This window comes from Xiphias gladius, chromosome 8 (assembly GCF_016859285.1).
Source record: "Xiphias gladius isolate SHS-SW01 ecotype Sanya breed wild chromosome 8, ASM1685928v1, whole genome shotgun sequence".
NCBI classification, from domain to species: Eukaryota; Metazoa; Chordata; class Actinopteri; order Istiophoriformes; family Xiphiidae; genus Xiphias; species Xiphias gladius.
This window is the reverse complement of record NC_053407.1, coordinates 6,199,931-6,217,124: the sequence shown is the minus strand read 5'-3', so window position 1 is coordinate 6,217,124 and position 17,194 is coordinate 6,199,931. Positions and strand designations below refer to the sequence as shown.

Here is a 17,194-nt window from a genome sequence, read left to right as displayed (position 1 = left end):
TTCATGGCTTATCTTAACCTCACTGTGATGTACGAGCTTCACTGTGCAGAAAAAATGTATGTGCACGTTTGATGCTAGAAGGCAGCCTTCATATTGTATGCAGTGACATAACAAGTAGCCAATAATAGTCCAGTATCCAACTTACACAAGTGTGATGTGGGACCTGGAAACCTCCAGGTCAAATAAACTGGGGTGGACTTTTCAATGAAGTAAGAGACATCACGTGTCCAGACCTTACATATTGATAGATTCAGGATATCTTCCTGAGGGAGTATATGTAATTTTAATCATATTTAATTATGCAATTTAGGTTTTTCACAGGAAAAATATATAAAACACAAATAATAATTCAAAGCTGAGTATTTTTTAGAACATGTCTAGTGGGGATCTTTAAGCAATTGATTGATTATCAAAACTGTCTATTGACTACTCGAAAAATCATTCCTCACTAAGGAGTTTTTAAATGTTCATTAAGTTTGGGCTGTATTAGAAAGTGTTAACTGTCACATTCTTATTTCATATATTGATAGCCACAAAGTGAATAGGATGTGTGAAATTGTAACATAAAATATAACTATGGTGTGATGGTAAATGCCAGTAAACAGAACATCCAGCTTTACATTTCATCCCACCTTAATGGCCGGCTAGTGTGTGTCCAAGTTGAAGTTATGTAAAATTGACACAAAAAACTTACTAATTGTAGTGATTCGGTTATGAAGATTTGGTTATGCTGCATAACTTGTCCAGTGTCAGGCTTCTTGTGCCCTCCTTATGTCTGGATGAAATGATTTTTTTTGTTTGTAAACTGATAGCAAACAGCAAAAGTTAAGAAAATGATTAATAATCATTTCTTGTAACTCTAAAACCCTTCTGTTTTTCATATCATCCTGAAATATATATTCAAACATTTATAAAAATATGTCTATTCCACTGTGTTCTCTAATTTTCTATGGATGAGAATGATGTTTTATCCAGTACAAAGTGAGACCTGTAATCCCAGTGTTGCTCCACTGGCCAATTTTAACCCAGGTCCCACAGTTCACTGGTAAAGTTTCAAAATTTAGATCTGACTATTTAAACAGAAATTTTATGAACTATTATGTACAGGCAGATACTGACATTATCCAATGGCAAGAGTATATCTGTACCAAACTTATCCAGAAAAGTGGATGGGGATGTGGACAGATAGTTCGCACATTTTAAGAATTCGATTCAGTAGGCCTTTTTCACAGTAGACATCTTGCCATGTCACAGCAGGAAAAGCACAGGTGCAATTAATTAAATCAATGATGACTGAATTCTGTTTAGCTGCTTCAGTTTCAGAGTCATCATACTGTGCAGGTTGACTTACTTTCATACTGTCATGGGACACTAAAACAGGACAGAGCCATTTCTAACACCTGTGCTTCTAACTAGTCAAAATGTCTGTTATTAAAAAGGACTGTTGAATATGTATGTGAATTCTTAAAATGGCTGATAGTGCCCTTTAATAAATAAACCACATGGACAATGTGATAAAAGGCAGAATCAGAAAATATTTTATTATATTTTCTCCCTCAAAGTTCAATTAAAGCAATCAAGTTTTAAAACACAATAAGCAATATAAAATCTGTCCTATGAATGAACTGGATACTAATAAACTGTATTCAAACATTTGCACAAAATATTTGAAAAGCACATTTACTGAAGAAGCAGCAACATGCATGCTGTAGCATCAAGTTACGGTGAGAAATAAGGAGTCAAAAAAACCCCAAAAAACAAAAGGGAAAAAAAAACCTACAAAAGTGGAGCTATTTCTCAAAAAAAAACTGAAAAGAAAGCATTCTTTGGTATGATCTGTAAAAAATAATGAAATTTAAGTTCAAGACAATTTTCTCCTTCATTGTAACTGCTGAAAAAAGGTGTTTTTATGCAGCCATGTCCATCAAGACAGTAGCACTAGTTGAAATTTAAATAAACATTCAGCTGAACAGCTGACGGCTGGCTAGCTGATTTCTGAGCCCCACATTTCTGTGGACATAGTACAACCATATTTCATATTACAATACAAAAGCAAATTGTTGAATTATTATTCCAAACAATAGTCAGAAGATGTTATACATACTGAATGTTCAGTATTTACTATTTAAATAAACATCCCATGTCCCTGTACTGTGCCCTCCAGGGGTACAGGTAGAGTTTCATCTGAAGGACCAGCTGTCCTCGTGTCAAACTGGGTCCTGCCCAGCATCTCAATCACAGTCAGACACTTGAATACACTGTGAACTCCTACATTTTTACAACGGTCCTGGCTTTAATCTGGCATAAAAACTGTACACATTTACTACAAAAACAGGCAGCTGCATCTCTCCTGGAGTGAGAACAAGTTTAGAATTAACATTCAGTCAGCTCAATGTCATCAAACTTAACTGAAAGAAAATTGGAACTTTAGAAATGTTTATTCACCTTGAATGGCCACTGAAACACTGGTGTTTCAGTCTGCATTCTGATAGGAACACCATTTTTCCTCTCAGGTTGGCTCAGAGGTAGAGAAGCTGCAGATCATCCAAAAGTAATTGGTTCAGTCCCAGGCACTGTTGAAGGGGTAACATGGACAAGAAGGTGGCTAGGGCAGCTTCCATCTGTGGTTCTCGGGTGCCGAAGAGGGATTCCAGTTCCTAAGTGTGAGCTGTCCCCAAACACTTAAATGATGATGTTTATACTGTGTCCCAGCACATGGGATAAATACTCCAAGTCCAGATTTCTTGACCCAATATGTTCTTCCTGACACATGGCCAACATGGCCTGACTCATTTCAAACCTTCTTCCTGAGGACACACGTAGAGTGTCCTTTGCAATCTTTAGGGGCCCAAACACTACTGTCAATTGTTGAATGAGGCGTTCCGATGACCCTCATCAATAACTATGATGTTCTGGTGCTTGTTGATTATTGGTAAATATATATACAACAACCAAAAAGCTACTGTGAGTAACCCAGGAACTAACTCTCTAGTTCCCGTTAGCAGCCTGACATGTTGCTACCACAGGGCGTGACAGATATATTGGAGTTATATGAATATACTGTATTTACCAATAACCTGGTGCATTGTTTGCCAGTTGTCCGTCATATGCAGGACAGAAACTTCACAACTCACACTGTGAAAGCCAGTAATCATGGAGCTCACTGGAGTTTTTGATTGTTACTTGTTACACATCAGTCTTTTACAGGCAACATTGTAGTTGTCAACATTAAAGTAGCTGACAAGTTGACAAAAAAAACATCTGAATGCACTGTTAGTTGTGGTCACTTTAAGTCTAGAGCACATTATTTTTTGGGTGGAGCAGCAGGTTCAACAGAACCCCAGGTTCTCCAAAGGATAAACCATCATGAGTTGGTTTTCTTCAAAGGATCTGAACCAGATTAAAGTTGCCCTGTGGAGTCTTACTGTAATAAAAAAACGTGGTTTACTGTTTTTCACCAAAACACATTGTTTGTATCCTTGAGGTGTGATAAACACGTTGAGCGTTTTCCTTCCTAACAAAACATTTGCAAAGCTGATTGTTTAAATATTTTACACTGGTTTGTCCATGTTTACCAAGGGCCCACTCATCAAAACATCGCTCCATAGCAAAACTAGTGATCAAACAGTCTACAGGGTATCTTTAAAAGTGACTCATTTTTCTTGGACTTTTTTTCTTTTGCTCCTGTTAAAGGATGTTAAACAAAATGGTGATACAGTACAAATCCAAAAAACAGGACACAAATGTGCATTCCAACTTTGTGCTCAATCTCAAAAATCAAATCAGTGAAAGTGGTAAAAGGCAGTACACCAACAAAGCAAAGAATGCCTGTACAAAAATATTTAGTTTTACAGGCATTCTTTGCTTTGTTGGCGTGCCACCTTTTTCGCCATATGAAAACCTTATTTGTAACAGTTTAGTTGTGCCCTAAATCCATACTACAGTACATCCTAATTCTAAGCAGTTTTTGAGTCTGTAGTGTGTTCACACTGGAAAAGTGACAAAATAAAGTATACTCAAAACAGTATGTAGATTAAAAACACTTGATTTTTGAGTATGCCGTTGATGGACGCTAATCTTCCACAATGAAATGATCAAAAGAAATGACATGCAAAAATTACAATAATCCAGGAAAAGCCCAGAAAACAAAAAATTAAATAGCTTTGAAAAACTATTTGCTGTCTCTTTGAGAAGTTAAATTGGCAGTGGCATTCTAATGTTGCAGTTTGATCACTTTTGCAGTATTGCATCCTTTTCTGTTAGTATAAAATGTATATGTATAAGTATATTGCATTCTTGTATAGTAACTGTAAAAAAACATACAATACAAATTAGAATATAGTATATACTACTGTATATACAGTTAGTATGTAATTAGAATGTAGAACGTAATTGGGACACAGCTCTTTAAGTGAACTCTACATCTCATGCCATCCATCGACAGGAGTGAGCCAAACCTGATCATAAGACATACAAGAGAACCACTTTCATCAATCATTGAGGTTGTAAAGCTGAGTAGTACAAGAAGTTCTTTACCTGTAGATTCAGTCAAAGGGAAAATAACACTGGTGTTTCTTTTGTGCATTCAGAGATTTGGACATACAGTATATCCAAGGTATCCAGTCCGTCACAATAAGATCATGAGTTAATTGAACTGGGTTTTATGATTTAGAACAAGTTACATATGTACTTGACTGAGTGCCCAAGAGTTTATTAGAATACTGGAATGCTGTGCCTTTGGTTTATGAACCATCTAGAAGACTGTAAATGCTCAGTCACCTAGCTGAGACTCTCTGGTAATACCCCACTATAGGTAACGTGTCTGATTTGTAGTGTTTCTTCTGTGGATGAGGCAGAGTTCCAGTTAGATCTCCAAAATGAAGTGTGGCAGATTTTACAAATCCTACCTTTCCTTGGTTGTGTTTGTATATAAGGAGATCTGAGGAGGGATGAAAGTTAATCCAATGACATAGACTATGTCAACCATTTCTCTCTGTTTGTTTTCCAGCCTCGTCTCATCTCTCTTATCTGTTGTAAAAGAATTACAGAGGATAAAAGAGGTCTCTGCTTTCAGATCAGCAGTCTTTTAACAGACTCACGCTGCCTCGTTGCATCCAGACACAGGCTGTCTGAGTGCGGGGCCCTTTTCAGCTGTCTGGCTGCTGCCTGCTAGCTTCAGCAGGAATATGAGGTACAGTTGTGTCAGAAGTATAACAGTTCAAATCCAATGGTGTTTCTGCTGGTTAGTCCCCTGAGTCCTTACTGTCAGAGTGAGGAGTGTACTTCAGACGAAATGTCCCTGTGAAACGCAACAGAGAAATACAATTGCTGGGTTTAAGCTTTGCAATGCCCAAATAGTACAAGCTGGAGCCAAAGACAGAGTATATCTTTGTTTGATGAAAAAAAAAAATTCTCTTGAGTTTTTGGAATGCACATGTTTCAATTCCAGTTGAAAATCTGCTAAAAAAATTCTCTTGTTTTTTTGAATGCACATGTTTCAATTCCAGTTGAAAATCTGCTATTACTGCTGGAATTTCTGGTAAAAAAAACAAAACAAAAAAAACAGTTATGAATTAGAACCGATTTTAAATATGAAATGAAGTTATTTAAGTTATTTAGTTATTTAAGTTTTTATTTTATGTGTGAAGAGTTTTGTTTCATGTAATGCAAAGTTGAATAAAGTTTATTACACTGAACCTCAGTTTAATTGTTTTATACATGATTTTTGCATATATTGCGATAATGTGAAATGGTAAATCATATCTAAAAGTAATCTTCTGTTAATTAATTGTTGTGCATAAAACCCATTTGTTAGTTATAATTTTAGCATTTTTTGATGTAAGAATAAAAAAAGTTGAAAATTCAACTTCACAATCTTAAATTAATTGAACGGGCAAGTTTGTAGACCAATCAGAAGCAGAGCTGTGTAAAACGATCATGTGGATTTTCTATTCTTTGATCATTTAAATAAATATAAAGGCCTTTTGTGTTGTAACCTTCTCTTTTACACTAAGAATGGTAGTTCAATCAAACTGAGAATATTACCACTGACCACCTTGCAAAAAACATTACAATAACAGATCTATTTGTCACAGTCCTGTGACAAACAGATCCTTATCTCTTGACACGCAAATAACAATAAAGGTCTCTCTTGTAAAAGAGATAATTTATCGCAACAGACCTCCTGGTTAAATAAAGGCTAATCAAAGGTCCATTTAATCATTTATTTATGGAATCTGCATGCATTAAAACTGTCAATTAATAATCCTGTTTCCTTATTCTATATAAAAAAAAAAAAAAAAAAAATGAATTACATTGAATTGCAAAATGAATTCTAAAAATTTTTAAAATTTTACATTTTTTATCCCATTATGTTATCCCATTTAGAGATGTGTTCCTATGATATTCCATCTTACAATTCATTAGACTCCTGCTTAAATTGTACAGCCCTTTACTTTTGGTATCATTTTAAAGTAAATATATATAAGCAGTTTGCCACCTCAAAATGTAGGTTGGACCTCTTTATTTTTCAGGCGGCACAATCTTTACACGTCTTCTAAAAGGAGAGACGCCTTGACATTAAAGTGATCTCAAAATGGAAACTGTAGAAGAAAAATGAATTGTAACCCAAATGAAATGTAAAATAGATTACGGTAGGCAAACACATTTTAAAATGAGGGTAAAAAAAAGAAAAATGCCTTTGAAAATGTAATTTTGTGATTCCATTTAAAGACAGAATAAGCTAACAGAATTATTATTTGGCAAATGTAGTCACCTGTTTTTTAATGCATCTTTTACATGCAAATTTAAATGATTAATTTATAATTGATTTTTAAATCTGCTGATTATAATTAAACAAAAAAGTTGCTGTGGCACACTGTAGACTCATACTGATTTATCTTTTCACTTGTTCACTCACCCTGCTGTACTGAATCCATGGGCGGCTGTTTGCAGTCCTCTGCTCTGTGTCCGTTGGCACCACAGTTATAACATGACAGGCTCCCTGCTGCCCGTTTCTGGCCACCGTTTCCCATGATGCCATGGGACTGGTAGAAGCCAAAGCCCTGCTGCTGGTCATGTGAGACAGGGCTGTGGCGGTAGAGGGGCGGAGGCATCATCATTGGGTAGGAGAAGGGCGTGGCTCCAGTGCCAGTGGCGCTGGATGAGGCTAACAGGGGGCTGAGATGGAGCAGAGGACCCAAGGTAAAGAGGGAGGGGCCAGTTGAGAACGGCTGCAGGTAGCCAGCTGCAGCATATCCAGGCAACGCTCCATAGACGCCACAGTTCCCCCGACAACCGCAGGAGCTGCAAACACACATGGAGGGGGTGTGTCCTGGACTTTGATCCAATGAGGAGGCAGAGGATGGGGAAGGGGAGGGACTAGTGGTAGACTGGGGAGGGTAGTAAGTGTTGCCGGGTACTGCGGCTACAGGAACACTGCTGGCAGTTGCCATGGAAACAAAGCCACCTCCACCCCCACCACTGGAGCTCCCAGACTGTGAGCCAGACTTTGTGGAGGGACAGGAGGAGGAGAAAGATGAGAAGGACGATGACGAAGAGGAGGTTGGAGGGTAAGAGTAGTATCCAGATGGAGAAGGGGATGAAGAGGATGAGAGGTGGAAGTGGAGTGGGGGGTGGGAGACGTGGTGGAGGCTGTTTGAAGTGGAGGTCAGAGCGGAGCTGGTTTCCACCATCAGACCCACAGCACTTCCCGCCAGGCCACGACAAACCACGGCATCCTGGAGCGCAGAGGAGCCATCCATGGTCAGCCCAGGGAACAGGTTCTCCAGCCTCACCCCTATCCCCACACTGAGCCCTGGACTGAAGCCTGCAGCAGCTGCAGGCAGACCCGAGCCCAGCGGCTTTGTCCTGTCCTCTGTGCACAGTGGAGGGGGTCGGGGCTTGCGTGGGGAGGTCAGGATACGTGCTGGGTTTGAGACCGGGGAAAGTAGGGTCTGGGGGTAGCTGACCTGTGGCTGGTAGGGAGACTGCGGGAGACCAAAGGGGAGGTGGGAGGAGCAGGAGGAAGGGAGAAGTGGAACTGGATCAGTTTGGACGGGTAAGACCTGGGCTGTGGGGCGACTGGAGCCTGTGGGGCAGCTGGAGTTCAGGATGAAGAGGCAGGACCGGTCCTTCTCTGGACCCCCTCCTGCTACTTCTGGACCTGACACACATGAAACACAGTTACAGGGTGATTTCTTGAAAGCTAATGTAAATGCCTGTGCTGTGTAGGAATGCCCTTGTACAGTCACTCATAGGCAGAACAAAATGAGATTTAAATAAAAAGTACATAATATCTAAAATGTTTCATTAAGGATACATGGTATTTCATTTTTTCATTAATCATTTTTAATGAACCTGTTTGTTTTTGTTGTTACTGTTATTGAGCTTGTATAGGACAAATAGCATCCACTGGTGTTTTAGTACTCTGATACAGAGTTTTGCATTGATTTTATTTCTGTTCTGCTGTTGGTGGCATGCTAATATATGTATGTACTGTATATGTATATGTATATTAGGGATGCAGCTAATGGGATGTGATTATTGTCATTATTGATTATTATTATCAATCTACCAATTATTTATAAATGAATATTTCATTTTCTATGAAATGAAACCCCTAAAATGAATGTGGGATGGATCACAAAGAATTTTCCTTGCCTGCATAAGTACACATTGTTCATAGAGAGACTGAAGGTTGCAGTAATCCTTCTGCCTGATAACTTCCATGGTGGTCTGGACAACATGTATTAGCAGGATTATGAGAATTGGGCACCTCTCTTACATTGGTGCTACCATTGTAACAGCAATCTTATTTGCCACTTGTATCACAGCAGGAGTAACGAGCCTGTGAATGGGGAGGAAGAACAAGACGATGACCAGATTGTACAATACTGATTATTCACCTGGGTTGTGCTTATGGGATTTACATTTTTTAAATGTATTTCTTTAATTTGCATGTTGGGAAAAAAAGTGATACAAAAGGCTGCATGTGTGTTTTAATGAGTAAGGAACATTTTAACGCCAGGTCAGTCTATGCTACTGTAAAATTATTTTGTGTCAGAATGGGGGTAAACTGAGAGAGAATGGAGCATTAGGGAAAATACAAACCCCCCTTTCATGCTGCAACAGCCATAAATTCCAAAACTCATCTACCTTCTTTGCTTTTATCAAGTTTATCACTCATTATCACATAATAATTCAATAGTCCTGTTAGAAAAATTACGCCTGTGAATGTCTCTGCTCCTGTCGAAGGTGGAGTCACAGCAGAGTGGTGTTCGGGGGGAGCAGGAAGAGCTGGAGTAGCCTGAGGATGAGCTGCTGTCTGTGGATACGGGGTGATGGTGTGGCACAGCCTCCACCTCCACTCGCAGCTCTCCTGAAATACATTATAGCACACCACAAGTTTGGACTGTTTAAATCTTTTTGCAGCTGGCTGTTTCATAATCATAAAAATCCAACTATCACAATGGGAGCAGTCTCACACTGCTGGACACTCTTAATCTGCTCAGGAGTAGTAAAGGGATTTAGTGCCTTGCCCAAAGACACTTTACGGTCTTTCTTAAATCCAGACACAAAACACCTCATTACCAACTCATGTTGGACCATTTATAGCAAAAGATTTTGTATGATATTTCTCATATCTAAAAAAGAGGAGCTAGCCTGAGACAAACCAGTTTAGTTACCTGCAGTGGAGGTGGGGTGTGTTGAGGGTCCCATGTGACTCGACGACATCACCCTGGCAATGCCGCTGCAGGACCGCTTCTCCATCTTCATCTCCCTGCTGCGGACACACAGGCACACCACAAGGAAAATAGTCTGTACCAAACAGTTAGTTAAGAGAGAGGTTAAGAGATGTTTGATGCATGTTATGATTCATCTTATTTAGTGTACTTTATGTTTATCTGCAGAAGCAAATTTTAGGATAAAAATAGGGAGGCAGATGATTTTATAAGCTTAAATTTTACAATTTATATGAGAATTTCCTTTAATGACCACCAGGTGGAGGGACTGTCCACTCAACATTTTCCTCAGCATCCCAGTTGCTCCTCTACAAACACATCTTACAACCCAATGCATGGAAATCCACTGCAGGAACTTTCCATTTTCTGTGTCTTGTTTAAGCATGCACACACACACCCACATCCATGCGCACACACATCCACGCACACACGCACACACACACAAGTTTTGAGATCTGCCTAATGGAAACCTGTTGATACTGGGGATGGAAACATGATTGAGAGATAATTAGAGCAGCTTCACTTGTGAGGAATCCAGGTGTGTGTGCATGGGTGTGTGTGGGTGTGTTTGTGTGATTAAGAGATAAGCATAAGCTTGTATGTCCATTTTTTTGTGTTTTTGCATGTGTTTCTGGTGGTTATCTCCTCATAAGTACATCTTATCTCTCCAGCCCAACGAGAGCTGGTTAACCATTGACACCATATGGGCCGTTACTGCTCTATATTTACTGTGGAAATCAGCAGCCGATCAGTTTGTCTGTTAATTGTTAATAGGACAGAGCATCTGCTAACTTCACCATGCACTCTCTCACACAAGTTGAACCATAAACGGTAGTGAAAGTCAAACCAACAAGCAATAATTTCAATTGAAGTCACTTATATTAATGTTTTGAAAGCTTATTCTACAGTTGCAACTTATACATCACTCTTTATGTAGACCTGTCTTCCGTCAATGTAAAAGCAACACCATCATTTGCCAGTAGATTAGCCCTGTATCCCCACTGAACTTAGCACTACCAAAATATGAGAATATTTATATTATATATACACACACACACACACACACACACACACACACACACACACACACACACACACACACACACACACACACACACACACACACACACATATGGTCATTCTCAACCACCTTAGGAGGTGTCTTCCATCGTGACCTTGGGACCTCCAACCCATACTCAGTGCATACATATATACATATATATACATATATAAACACACACACACATATATATATATATATACATATTTTTATATATACATATATATACATATATACACACACACACACACACACATATATATATATATATATGTATATGTATATATATATATACATATATATACATATATATATATATAGAGAGAGAGATATGGAAAAAATATTCCATCTGTAATTTATCTGCTAGTCATGATTTGAGAGTGTACACGAACAGGCTTGTAAGTTCAGAACAATTTTTAGGAGCAATTTCTGAGTTATTTTGTGTGCCCTCAGTTCAAAATCTGCTCTCATGATTTTCTCCAGATGTTCCTAAAGATTCAGAGCACTTGAGAATCTGAGAGGATGTAGGGTAATCCAGTCTTGGCAAACATGCTTCAAAGGGACACATAGATGTTACTCATAAAAGCAGGGTCTAACAGGATGACACATCACTTCCAGATCAAATCCAAAAATGTTTTTTTCTCAGTGGAGTTTGCATATAAGGGATACTTTGAACACAGTGAGCAAAGGAAATCCTTTGCTCACTGTTGTTTATTTAATTGGGATTTGTTCTTGAACTTCCAGAAAAAATAAGTCACCTAAGGTCCATTCAGTTGACCAATGTCAGCAAAAGCTCAACTATTTGTATTCACTGGACATCCACTACTGGTCAAAGGTTTCAGAACACCCCAATTTTTCCAGTCTTGTATTGGACTATAAGCAGTTCATGTCAAGTAAATAACCTTAAATAGTACAAAAAGGTAAGCGGTATACTGCCCAATGTAAAATAAATAAATAAATAAAAGTTTAGCACAACAAAAACTGAAAAATCATGTAAATTTCATAGAAAACAGGCCTTTTTCAAGGATTAAGAAAGTGGTTAACTTAAAGCTTTCCTATAGCACTGAAAATAAATTAAGCCTTAAAAGTTCATGCAAAAAATTCTTACAGGTGACCCAACCTTTTTTGATTACGTACAAACCCTCTGTCTTTGCATAGGCAGTGTTGGAACAAACTGTGTGCTAGCTGTGTTACTACACCTTCCAATGCCTTATTAGGACAATACTGTGCTGCAGGAAGTAGTACTGTACATTGCTGTCAGAATGGTGAGAAAAAGTCAAGTAACAAAGGAAGACAGACTGGTTGGTCAGAAGTTCATCCTACAGCGAGATAATGACCCAAAACATTAGAAGAAAACAACTAGACGGTGGCTTCACATGATATAAGACCAGCACAGTCTCCAGACTTCTGTAAACCGTCATGTAACAGTTTTATGTACCGTAAGCTGTACTTCTCTGTTTCCCTGTTGATGTAAAAACAGTCGCTTGTGTGGGACTTATCCCTAATGAGGTAGCACAGAAATTTTATTTTGCTCAGTAATTTATAAATTATACCATGGCCATAGAGAACGATGTATTCTACTTGGCCAGAGTTTGCAGTTTTTAGATAACCATGCAGCTTTACTATAGAAACCTCATCACCACTTGTACTTTTTGGAGTAGTGAAAGGAATAGTTCAACAAAGTTGTTTGCTTTCTTATCAACAGTGAGGTGAGAAGATTGATACCACTCTCATTATTGAATGGAGCTATAGCTGTATGTAGGTAGATAGTTGAGCATACAGACTGGAAATAAGCAGAAAACAGCAAGCCTTGCTCTCTCCAAAGTTCAAACTTAAACCTACCAGCACTTCTAAAATTCTTACAGGTTAATTAACGTGTTTTTGTTCGTTTGATCCATATACAATCTGTGTGCAGATTAAACAAACTAGATACATGATGTTAATAAGTGAGTTTTAGAGGTGCTGACAGGCATGTTTTTGAACTTTGGACCAAGTCAGGCTAGCTTTTTTACCCTGTTTCCACTCTTCATGCTAAGCTAAGCTAACCGCCCCTTGGCCCTAGCTTCATATCTAGCGTACAAACATGCGACTGCTATCAATCCTCTCACCTAACTCAAGAAAAGAAAGCAATTAAGCGTACTTCCCAAAATATCAAAGAATTCCTTTAGGTAAATAATCATTATTCTAAGTTTGACATTGCATGAAAATTGTTAGTATTTCATCTTCTGAATATTGTGCATTATTTTTCAATAACATGACTCTGTGGATGGTTTGTGGATTCTCCCTTAATTATTAAACACTAATTACGATGCAATAACTTGTTTTTATGACTGTACAGAACCACATGTACACACACTTTCACACTGCCCACATCTGGCCAGAATAAAGTGAAACATCACCTCCCAGGGGAAAAGAAGTTTCAGACAAAAAAGAATAAGAAAAACTGGATTCATGCTGCTTACTCTACTGACTTTTGTAGCTCCAGCTGGGTCTTGAGTTTCTTCTTTGCTCCTTGGGTCAAGTCATACTTGTTTAAGTCCTCCTCTGTCAGCGCTAAAAACTGAATGTTATACAGGAAAACAGAATCAGAATGTGTACTAACAGGAAAAATTTAAGTATGTTAAATAGAAACAGACATACTGGTTAAATTTTAATGAGCTTTTGCATGAAAACAGCTGAAAGTACAGATTTAGTGGATGATTGAGTATACTTGTTTTCTGTAACATGTCTTGTATAAACAAATGACATGATAGAGCATGAAGCTGACCCACCTCTTCCATGGTGAGCTGTTTGAAGACAGGGTAATACTTATGGAGCCGAAGCTTGCGGAGCCAGTCTAGGATGCCATTCTGCTCTGTAGTGTTGGGTTGAGACTGAGATGGTGGCTGGGTGTGGGACTGGGAACGGGACTGGGCCTGGGACTGGGAGTATGAAAAGGACTGGGAATGTGAGTTGGACGTTGCATGGGAATGAGACAGGTGGAGGGACTGAGGCTGTGTACTGGACTGATGACTGCTGGTGTGTGGATTAAGGTGGTGCTGGGAGTGCTGCTGGGGCTGAGAGTATGAGTGTGCTTGACTCTGTTGGGGATGCGGCTGGGAGGAGCTATCGCCTCCGCCTGCCATGGAGCCCTGGCTGGGCAGGGATGGCACAGGGGGAGGGAGGGATGATAGCTGGGGGGAGTGCTGGGGAGGGGGACTGCAGGTAGGGAGAGGAGGAGGAAGAGGAGGAGGGAGGGAGGAGAGGTGAGGAGTGGAGCGAGTCAAGACAGAGCTGTGGGTGCTGACAACGGGCTGGATGCTTGCCACTCTATACACTGCCCTGAGAGAGTAGAGACAATCAGAGGGGGAACAAAAGATGATGATGAAGAATATAAAGGCACACAGAGAGTAAAGAATCTTACCTGTTGCCTCCTCTGTACTGAACCATACAGCCAAGATCTGTGAGAAAAACAAAGGACCTTCATCATTTTCTCTATCATCATCACCAGATTAGTGGCTGAGTGATTGAAATCCACATCATTTTGCAGCCTGCATAAAAAAAACTCCTGTCAGGGTGTATTAACCAACAACAACAATGTAAGTCCTATCATTTAATGCACAGTAACACATTAAAAGAAAAATCTTAATAAATGAGTAGAGAAACATAACAAATGTCAAAGTTTCCAAAGAGGGTAGACAGGCTCACTGAATGGTTTGATGAGTATCAAAATTATTTGAGTCAGTTCATCACATAAGGAAGACGTGTTAGACAACACTCTCCACCACAATCATCAAAATATCAAATGAGTGGTGCTCATTCCTCCAGTTGAAATCAGACCATTGTACAATCTACGACAGGGGGCACTAAAGCTCAACAACGCCGAAGTCCGCCATCATCCAAAGAACCATAAATTTATCCTAAGCAGAAGTTTTTAAGCAGATGGCAGCACCCCTTTAATCAGAATTACCTTAGTAATTGGTCAGCTGATCTGATGCAACAGTGAAATGAGTGGCCACCTGCTGTGAAAATTGTAATATTAATATGATGGCATAAATGTAATAGGGCCTATATATGGCCAACTTGTGAAAAATGGGACAACTCTAACATTGTATTCGTAAAATAAATATTTTTAGACGTGTGTATCACTCATGAATGAATCATAAAAACACACCTGCAACTTTATCAACTCTTCCTTCATTAGTCTAAAGGCTTCTCTTTTTAGCAAAAAAGAGGTCCAAATATTTGTACTAAACAGCTGGAAAGTCATGGTTATTCTTAGTGTATATTAGCATCAGCATCAGTACCACTCTCTATTTGTGTTATTTCTATCAGTCCCATTCTGTGACAACTTGACATTGCAATAAATCTATAATCATTATTACTGGAGCAAAAGTCCTCAGGCATTAATTTTTTTCTTAATTCATTAATTAATTACTTCTAAATATTATAGTTGAGACAGTTGAGATACTGCGCATCATACGTAGCCATCTCCTCAAAATAACACTGGAGTGAGGATGTCCTGTGTGTTTAATAAAGCAAATTGGGGACAGTGACAATACATTCATCCTCTGCTTTAATGCTTTTATAATTTCCTGAAGCCTTATTTATGCAAGCTACATTTTCAGTTTCAGGATATCAGTGTTTTGGTTATATCCAATCTGCTAGAAACAGATATAACTGTCTTTTTTGTGTAATTTAAATATAAAGATAAATAAAACATAATTTCAAGCTTCAGAAATACCTAACAAAGTTCTGGCACTCCATAGTCTTACTGAATGGTGTGTATGATAAGAAACTCCAAAAAATTCCACCTGATGAAGGTCTTAGGACCAACAATAAAGTGACTGACAGTGTAAGGTATCTTATGGTTTCTTCACACTCAAGCTTCAGAAATATCAAACGGCATTTTTGCTTTGCACAAAAATAAAAAATAAAGAGACAACCTATTAAAAGCTTTGTTCCTGTCTGACAGGAATCTGCTGTGTGTTTATTGAAATTAGCCCATTAACTACAAGCACACAAGCAGTCACCCATGTGTTCTTTGCAATAAATGTGATATTACAGCCTCATATTCAGCTTATGAAGGAAGGACTTTGATATACTGTGGTGGAGAGTAAAGGGCTGTATGTTTTTGGTTGTGCATTATAGCAGAGTTAGACATATTCATATTAGCCCCACTTACCGGTCTCCGGTGAGTCAGACACACACACACGAACACACACACAAACACACAAACAGGTATAAGCAAATACAAAAAGTACAAGCACACACAGAAACACACTGCACTGCTGGCTAAAAATACTCTCCGGGATGAAGTCAAACTCATAGAATCGAGCACACAAACACACACACACACACACACACACCAACATGAGGTCACCACACTCTAGGCTTCCCAACACAAACATGCCACGCTGAATTCCCACACCAGACCAAAATAGACCCCGTCCACTCCCTCCCACACCTACAAAACACAAACTGAAAATCCTGCCTGCAGTCTTACCTCTTCACTACCACCACAAAGACTCACAGCCCTGTCCTTTCCATTACCTGTTTTTTTATCTCCCCTCTCTCTCATCCCCAACATCAGAACCCAGACATGAAATCTTTTATCTTGCTCCTCTGCCTAGTCCCTTCTTGGCTCCTTCTCTTTCTGAATCTAAGAATAGGGATCTCCTGTTTTATATCCCTGTTGCCCTCTATAAAGACTCGCTGACTTTATAGATTCTGCTGCCTCACACTCATGACATCAGCAGTTCAAACCTATCTGATGATTTCTAGTACGTGTCAACTCCTATTGTTCTAGTTTTTTTTTTAAACAATGAAACAGAAATAAAAATCTAAATCAAATCATCATAAAAGAAATCGTTGACTATAAAAGAAAATAAAGACTTACTAGAGCTGGAGGTGAACGGGCAGGTTGGGGCTACAGGAGCTGTGGGAGGGGAGGAGGCAAGGGAGGGGGGACAATTGGGTGAGAGAGGCCTGGTGGAGTTGAAGAACAGCTGGATGCTGTGGTGCTGGAGGACATGGCAGGGCAGCGCTGTCAGACACCTGGGTGTAGGCAAAGAGACAAGACAGCAGGGAGTCAGATAGACACAGTGAGGCCACAAAAAGTCAACTGGATTTAAAAACTAAAGGAGGAGATGCCTTGACTTTGGATGAAAAGACTCCGCATTACATCTAACTGTATTACAGATGTGCACTGAAGAATTAGCTTTGTGTATTACATATTAACAACAGGCAAGAAAATAAGTTACGTCAACAATACTGTTTGTGGTGTAGATATAGATTTATTCAATAATATTCTCAGTAAAATGTATTTTAGTAAAAGTAATACTTTCTTATCCAGGTAACTAACTATTGTTGTCAAGACAATTCACTCAAAATCACAAATGTCAACAAGAGT

At 39.0% G+C, this 17,194-nt stretch overlaps 1 protein-coding gene across 1 annotated transcript in view; it reads right to left on the bottom strand.

Moving 5' to 3' along the window:
• Nucleotides 1-4,246: 4,246 nt before the first annotated feature.
• Nucleotides 4,247-17,194, bottom strand: part of zcchc14 (zinc finger, CCHC domain containing 14) — a 31,629-nt gene continuing 18,681 nt past the window's right edge. The window contains exons 7-14 of the mRNA XM_040132200.1: nt 16,682-16,839; nt 14,207-14,243; nt 13,575-14,124; nt 13,266-13,363; nt 9,687-9,784; nt 9,227-9,379; nt 6,920-8,164; nt 4,247-5,299 (exon numbers count right to left, since the gene is read on the bottom strand). Of these exons, the coding sequence (XP_039988134.1) occupies nt 5,244-5,299; nt 6,920-8,164; nt 9,227-9,379; nt 9,687-9,784; nt 13,266-13,363; nt 13,575-14,124; nt 14,207-14,243; nt 16,682-16,839 (2,395 nt within the window). The 3' untranslated portion in view covers nt 4,247-5,243. The remainder of the gene's footprint in view (nt 5,300-6,919; nt 8,165-9,226; nt 9,380-9,686; nt 9,785-13,265; nt 13,364-13,574; nt 14,125-14,206; nt 14,244-16,681; nt 16,840-17,194) is intronic.